General features: G+C 31.6%; 1 protein-coding gene across 1 annotated transcript; it reads right to left on the reverse strand.

The window, feature by feature from the left end:
• Positions 1 to 890: 890 nt before the first annotated feature.
• On the reverse strand, positions 891 to 4,597 carry LOC110684804 (chlorophyllase-2, chloroplastic-like). Its single transcript, XM_021861237.1, has 2 exons — positions 4,000 to 4,597; positions 891 to 1,746 (listed from the first exon to the last, which is right to left on the reverse strand). Exons 1-2 carry the CDS (start codon positions 4,288 to 4,290, stop codon positions 1,063 to 1,065), a joined length of 975 nt encoding a protein of 324 aa, XP_021716929.1. The 5' UTR covers positions 4,291 to 4,597; the 3' UTR covers positions 891 to 1,062.
• Between the last annotated feature and the right edge of the window lie 3,967 nt (positions 4,598 to 8,564).

Below are 8,564 nucleotides of genomic sequence, written 5' to 3' on the forward strand. Positions count from 1 at the left end.
AAATTGATAATTGTTACAATATTTGTGATACGAAAGAAGTAACAAATTAATAAATGATTGCCTTTATTCTTTGTGTTAGGAAAAAAAAAAGGGTAATTCCATCAAATTTTTCACACCTTTTTCTTATTGTGGAAGTGTAACTATGTAATAGTAATAGACTAATAGTTATAGGCTATTTGGTATTATAACAAGTTACAAATTCAGCAGAGAAAAATTAATTAGTGGCTTTAATAATTCTACACTAAAATTTTGCTTGTTCTTGGCAACAATTTAGCTAGGCCTTGTTGGGCAAAATAAGACGTGGCTATTTGCTTTTTACCTTTGTGTAGCTATCACCTAGTATTGTTAAAGGTTAGCGTTGTACATAAATTTTAAAGGTTCGACCTTATAAATAAAACCTTCATTTCTTATTATATTAGAATTTAATTGATTTTTTAACATTACTTTCACCTCATTAATACAACATGATTTCAGTTGACATAAAAATCTGACTTTGAACTTAAAAAAAAACTCAACTATTGCTTTCAGAATTCTAGCTAAATTCATATTCAGTCTTCCTGTAGTAATTGAGATAGCAAGGCAAAGTGAAGCTTTTGACCCTCACATTCTGCACTTGCAAGATAAGGCCTTAGCCTTCCATATAAGATTTAGGGGGCGTCTGGTTCGAAAAATGAAAAGAGAGTGGAAATGAAACAAATAAGAGGGGGGAAATAAATCATTTAGCTATTATCTTTTCATTTGTTTGGTTTAACCATTAAAAAGGTATTTGTTAAGAGGAGGGTAAGGGTATTTGTTACCCCACGTTTTTGAGAAGTAACAAATGAGGGGTAACCATTACCCTTAGGTAATGATAATTGTTACCATGCCTTCAAACCAAACACACGATAACGGTATCGATATAATCGAACTCGTTTTCAATCCAAACACTAACCAAACGCCCTCTTAGTCTGTATTCTATTTACACCAAAGCAAATAAAGGATATCTAAAGATATAAAATATCTTACAAGCTAATTCATAAACAATATAATACGAGTATTATACAATCCATACATCACACGGGCTTAAAAATTACGAACATCAACCTTGTCAAAAACCACAGGGACAGTTTCATCGTGGTCTCTAATAGAATTAAGCTTGGTATCATCTCCTTGTATGTAAGCATCTAAAAAGGCAACAATCACCCCTCCAACAAACTTTCTCATAGGCTCTCTACATTTCCCGTTTTTACACAAGCAATAAGTAGTAATTCCCCTGACTCCCTTAGTATCATCATCTAGCACGTCGAGATGACCATAGTCTTTCACAAGAAAATACCAAGCAGGACTTTGACATTCCTCGAAAAAATTCTCATGGTTTACTCCTTTCGGAGCACAAGGAGGGAACAAAGGGTTCTTCTTGATTTCACCAAAACCCGAACCAATCACAAGCACAGGCATTCCATTAAGGTCAAAAGATTGTGGTACGTATGTTAAAACTGGAGGCGGTGTTTGGTTTCCTTTTCCCATCCCATCAACTGGGTCTATGCCAATCAAAGCTGATATTTTGAGAGGAGATGCTGTTATTTTGTTTAATGCTAGTGCAAATGCTACCTTGCCTCCGCGACTATGGCCAGAAAGTGCTAGCTTGTGTAAGTTTGGTTGTACATTCGATGGAAGTACGTCTTTTAAGCCTTCTGATAACCAGTTTATAACAGCAGCTGTGGCTTCTATTTCATCTCTTGAATCTGGTCCAGCAACGGAGTATAGCTATAGTTGTGAACAAATATGAATGAATCAGGATGGGCTGTTCCTCATTACGAGGAAAAAGTTTTGTTCCTCATGGGGTATATGTCAAGCTCACAGAGTTCCACTCGTGACATATAGGCGGTCTCCACTATTGAAAAACATTACATTATTTTTCAAAATGCCATTATGAGGAATTGGGGCTTCCTCAGGATGGATGCCAGGTATATATTAGAATTTGTGCAAGAGTAAATAAAGTTGTGAATCTTGTATAATTACCATTACCTTACTTTTTATGAAATATATAAAACAATCTAAATTAATATATATAACTCCTATAAATATGTGATATCACCATGTATTTTAGTGTGGAGTCAAAAGTATTTCACCAAAGTTTGCGTAAGCTAAGTGCTCCTATTGAACATGGTGAGGGAAGTAGTCACCTAGGTAGTGAGAGACTTGAGCTCTAACAAATTAGAAATGAGTTATATAGGTGTGAGTAAGTCTCTACCAAATAAAAATGTTGTTGTACAATTAATGATGAAGTTTATGAAATCATAAAATTGTTATATGATATTCGGGTCTATTACTTTTGCGTACGTCTGTTTACAATGTTATATTCAAATTTGCTCTAATTAGCACCATTTATAAAGGCTTAATACAAGGGCCATTATAACTAGTATGTTAAATCTAGCTTTCATTTCTTCTTAAATTTCAAGTGTTTTTATGTACACCTTGTGTTAATTGTTAGATCATCTTGTTTGTAATTGGATCTTTGGTTGATTAGTATAGAATCAGATATTGAAGAACATTATTCATAAAAATAGATCGAAATATTAGTTTGAAATGGTTGTAGCAATTGCAAATATTAGTTTTATGTGCAAACCTATGTTATGAACGTAATAATTTTTTTTTTGTTGGATGAGCTTTTTACTCCTTTTTAGTTGCTGAAAAGTTATAAAGAATATTTTCATAATAATAAGTTCAAGTTATACTAGATACGAACACAAATATAAACAATTTCAATTTTCATTACAATTTTAATAATAAAGTCGTAATGAATTTAATACTTCGTACATGTGATGGTAATTGGTACTCTTATTGGATATGCAAACGAAAAAGGTAAATTCAAGAAACGCCACTCTTGACTACTTACAACATTTGTCACTTTTGTTCGATTTTTGAACATTTGCTACACTTTTGTTGTTTCACCCTTCTACCAATTTCATTAAAGTAATTAAGTAATTAGGTAATGTTTTTCGCTGAGAAAATACAAGTTGATCTACTAGATCAATAAAAATTGTCAATCATAAGGACATTTTTGGTTTTTCCTTCATTTAGTATAGGACAATTTGGTAAAAGCATAAGCATGATTAGGCAATATTGCCAAATCACCATTGCCAAATCACCATCTCCATCTTCTAGTTGAACGGCAAACTTACCACCATAAACACCAAGCCTCATGGCCTAAGGCAGCGACCACAATCACCACCACTATGACACCCCTGTTGTCGACAACCACTAGCAAGAAGGCATCGGTGGTGAGCACGGTACGACATCCTTTTTTTAAATTTTTTATTTTATTTTATAAATGGATGGCGATTTTCGAAATTTTCTGAAAGAAATTGAAGCTCCAAGGGTAGCATTAATGGAGGAGGATAGCACCCCTTCCCTTTAGGGTTAACCATGCCCTTAATTTTACCTTTTTAACATAGGAGTTTCGTTTAATTTGGCGGCAAAGTCGCCATGATGTCGTTGGTAGAAGATGATGGTTTCGGTGAAAGGTGGAGACAATGCAGATGGTGTCGGTGGAAGGAGGAGGTGATGCAGATGGTGTCGGCATGGTGGAATTGGTGGTGTCGGTGGAAGGAAGTGGGAGGTGTCGGGGAAGGAAGGTTGAAGCTTCAATGGAATATTAATGTCTATTTTGATGACTAAGCAGTGACTAAGCATAGATTGACAAAATTTGTTGATCTAATAGATCAACTGGGGCTCCCTCTTTTTCGCTTACACAACAACTAAAAATATATTTATTAATCCCACTTGCATATTAAATCATTCATTTCCTAGTTACAATTTTTGTAAGGGTATGTTGCGTTTTAGAAATTAATTAATGTGTTTCCTAGATATGTTGCTAAGATTTCTCTTGCATAAATGCATATTATAGTGTGAACAAAAGTCTAGATGACTAGCATATTGTAACAAATACGAGTACTCCCACCATGTAATTGGTTTATTTAGAAAAATTACATTTTGCATAAAGAAAACAGAAGTTACCTGTGGAGCAATAACCACAAAGCCATGAGAAGCAACATGATGAATGAGCTGTGAGTAGAAATCGTTGTATAAAACATATCCATGAAGCATCAGCAACACCGGGAACTCGCCACCCTTTAAACACGACGGAGTTCCGATCAACAACGGCTTCGGTGGCGGGATTGTCTTAGTGTTGTTGAAATGGCTTTCTGCTTTGATTCTAAGAAGGGCAGTGGGATAACTTCCATTATCAAAGACATTGGTACGATTAGCAAGTGTATCTGGAGAAGAAAATGAGGTAGAAGAAGACATTGTTGAATAATATCTCTTACTTTTTCCTTACACCTCACTTTCTAGTGTGGTCTTTTTTCTCTTCTCTTGGATAATAAGTTTTCTATCTTGTGGCTTGTATTTGTTTTCATTTTCTTTCTCCTGGATTCCTCTCAGTAATTAATTTAATTTTTTAATATCAACTTTTTATAATTTGTACTTTTTTTTTCTTTTAACTATCAGCAGTTTGACCTTTATACTATTTATATGCTCCACTTTAACTAGGTTTGATAATTTGCTAAATAAAAATATAGTCATGTGATATCTTATTAGGTTTATTTCAAGACATGTTATTTTAATATCAAATGTTTATGATTTTTACATATTTATTAATTATATTTTCAATAATTCCCATATTTTTTTATTCAAAAATTACTAAAATATCGGAGGTGTACAAAGTTTGGTCTAAACAGCACCAAATCACAAACTAAATTGTATTTTAGCAATTTGATTTGGTTTACGATTTAAAGAACTACGGTTTGGTTTAAAAAAAATAATAACAAACCACAATTTATGGTTTGGTTTGGCTTGATTTTTCTAAAAATTAAAACTAATTACAAAGTTCTAATAATATATAACGAGTTGGTATGGATGTATGTGATTTGTTTTTCTAATATATTAATTTTTAATTTTCAAATATTTTTTATTTGTCCTTGTTAAACTTTGATACTACAAACTAATTTAACAATAAAAAAAAATACCATCAACAAGAATGCATTAGAATAATGACAAACCTTAAATCGAACCGCACCAAACTCATTTGATTTGGTTTGGTTTGTAAAAATGTCAAACCGTATTTTTACGATTTGATTTGGGTAGTATGCAAACCGCACTAAATCAAACCGTATACGCCCTATATCTTGATTTTGTGTCTCATTAAATAGCCCAAGATATCATCTAAGCTTATATATTGGACTGCTTTTTGTGCTTGTCAAAACTATACTTTTTCTTACGAAATACTCCCTCCGTTTTTAAATACTTGCTCCAATTTTTATTTGCGGCCATTTTTAAATACTTCCTCCATTTCATTATTTGGAAAGCTTTTACAATATTTAATTCATTTCTCTCAACTAGTGGACCCAATATAAATCATATTATATTAATTTCATATTCTCTCTCTTTTAATTCTCTCAACTAATTTTGTTTTTTAACAATTTTTTATTCTTCCACCTACCCCACACTTCCCTATTTTATTACTTTCTCCAATTTCTCCTAAAACTCCGCACATGGTGAAATAGAGCAAGTATTTAAAAACGGAAGGAGTAGTATAACAAACTTGGAAGTTAGAATTATTTGTGGCACTCGGAAATGTACCCCTTTTTTCCATTTCAACTAGATTAAGTCTGAAGCCACGTGTAGGGATGTTATTAGGGTTAAGAGTTTGGTTTACTGTTTAGATTATAGCCCAAATCAAATCCAAATCATATTAATTTTGTTTGGAATTTTTCATTCGAATTCAAACTGTATTATTATTTGATCCAATTCAATCCAAATTAAACTACTTCTAACTTGATTTTTAAAAAATAAACCAAACCAAACTGATTGGGCCTAGCATTTTGCGATAGATTTTTCACCTACATTTTGGATCTGATTTTTCACCCGTATATTTTTTTTTTAAAAAAAAAAAAAACACTATTTGCACCTGAACATCAAATGCTTACAATGTCATGTCTTAGCAAATAACAAGTCTTTAAAAAATCTTACTAGGCCTATGAATTAGCCAATGGCAGCAAAAAAAAATAAAAGTTGTCCAACTAGGTAACCATAGAAGTTTTAAATTACAACCATAATTTGTAGTTAAACAATTGGAACATCAAAGCTTAGTAAATGATAATGGGCTATATATTTGGCCTTATGTTTAAAATTCGGTTTTTATTTCGAAACTTTTTTTTTTTTTTTTTTTTTTTTTTTTTTTTTTAATAAATCTCAAACCGAATCCAAATCATAGGCCATAAATTTTAACTTTTCAAATTGATCTAGTCCAATTTTATTAATTTATTTATTTATTATTATTATTATTATTATTATTTTTTTTATAAATTCACTTCAATTACTTTCACCCCTAGATGTCAGTGGGGTGGGTCTAGTAGGACATCGCTCCATCCTCGTCGCTGAGTGGTGGAGTGGGGATAAGGCTAGGGATAACAATTATACCCGCCATGAATGATAGGGTGGGGGTATATTTGAAGTTGTACCCGTCCCATACCCCCATCCATAAATATTAAACAATATATTAAAGGTATACATACTTTTTTACTTTTTACAAATATATCAAGTAAAATATAGCAAATATAATACTTTAATTTGTACTAGAGTTGTTAAGTGATTTTATAGTATTTATTTGTTTGTAATTTATATATTTTGGAGACGGAGATTAGGTGGGTGGTGGGTTGGGGAAGGCGGGGATTAGGTGGTTATGAATGTCCAGGTGGGGGGGGGGGGTTTGAGGGATAGGGATGATTTTGGATTTTTACCAATCGTCGTTGTCGGGGTGAAGATGGTGATGGATTTTGAACCCAACACAGGAATAGGGTTGAAATGGTGTGATTAAAATTTATAAACACATCTAAAATATATTTTTTTCTTATATTATTTTATGCATTTTCAAAAACGAAACACGCATTATCACCACATAACCGATCAGCCAGTAGATATCTTATAGGTTATGACTGTGCATTTTTTTTATATCCATTAAACTTATATTTTAATTTGTCAATTTTCTTTATTAAACATTATCTTTTTATTGTTATTGGTTCAAGAAGCAATTAGTGGTAAAGTAGTGTTTGGGTAGTTTTATTTTATTTTATTTTATTTTATTTTTTAAAAATATTAGAGTTTCAAATGTAGCGGGACGACATTGTCAAAATGTGAAAACTTTTTAAAAAATTGTAATCCTATTTTTTTTTTTTTTTAATATTTCAAAAGCTACTTTCTCTCCCTCTCCCTCTATCTTTTGTTAAATCATCAAACACTCATATTAATAACCATTACTGTGACACCTAATCTCTACCCATTACTTTATTTGTATTCATTAACAGTTATCCGCCACTACTCTAATCGCTACATGTAACTCAACCGCTAAAAGCTACACCCTCCATTCCTTTTAGTTTGTTACACTTTAAATTAAAGTTCAAGGTCTTCAATGCACATCTTTGACTACATATATATAATCAATATGGTATGAGTTAAAATTTCTGCAATTAAATTGATATTATAAAAAAAATTCCAAGCCAAACTAAACATGTTCACGTGATATGATTTTAATATTTATAATAGTAATTTTTATAGCCAAAGTTGTAAAAAATTGAGCATAAAAATCATAATGTGTGAATAATAAAATGGGACAAAAGGAATACTGGATAGTGCTAGTGCTTTAGAATAAGACTTATGTTAAGAATCTAATACTCCGTATGTTTTTTAAAAGTTTATAGTTGACAGCTCTTTTCTTTACTTACAACATTTTTGTACACTATTCACACACTCCATTTTAAATACATTTCGTGATTTACAATTTAGATAAAATTAATAGTTATATAAGATCTTGTTGGATCTGTCTCTATATGTCCTTTATTAATATTTACTTTTTTAAAGTATTTTTTCAAACACATAATTAAGGAATTGACAATTAAAATTATGCATTATCAAATGTCAAAAAAAGAGATTTTTGACAACTAATAAAAATTCTCGAGAAAATAATATTTTTTAAAATAAAAAAAAAAGAAAATATTTTGTGAAAGACACATTCTTATATGTGGTTGGACACGTACACTGTGTGGCCGGTCATCATGGGGGTTACTTCGTTAATGTTATAAGGAATATCCAGTTAGAGTTATAAGGGTTATTCGATTAGTTTTATAGGGGTTACTCGGTCAGTGTTATAGCTCAGTCAGTGTTATAAAAAGAGGGGGACCTACCATGTAACACTCTAGAATTTCCTTTAAAATACCTGTTTTGCTCTTTTTGAAATACGAAATAGGAAATTCTAAGACATTATCGCCACCGTGAAAACAGCTAAGGCAAATATCAAAGACACAAAGAAAAAGACTCTCTTTAAAACCATTCAAAACAAGTCAACTTAAAAAGTCAAACCAAATGAAAGTAAAGTCAAACAAAGTCAACCTACAACTTGGAACCATTGTAGGCCCTTAATAAACCGAGATAAAATATTCGAAAACCTTTGCGTTAGTCTCACAAGCAAAATATATAATAATTAAAGCAATAAACCACATTATATTCTTATGAAAACTAAATATGAT

The sequence above is a fragment of the Chenopodium quinoa genome, unplaced genomic scaffold (assembly GCF_001683475.1).
Source record: "Chenopodium quinoa cultivar QQ74 unplaced genomic scaffold, ASM168347v1, whole genome shotgun sequence".
Classification (NCBI taxonomy): Eukaryota; Viridiplantae; Streptophyta; class Magnoliopsida; order Caryophyllales; family Amaranthaceae; genus Chenopodium; species Chenopodium quinoa.

Excerpts from the sequence above, each read along its gene's own strand:
- LOC110684804 (XM_021861237.1), bottom strand. The coding sequence starts at position 4,290 with ATGTCTTCTTCTACCTCATTTTCTTCTCCAGATACACTTGCTAATCGT. Across the intron at positions 1,747-3,999 it reads TTGTGGTTATTGCTCCACAG|CTATACTCCGTTGCTGGACC; the intron begins GTAACTTCTGTT and ends TCACAACTATAG.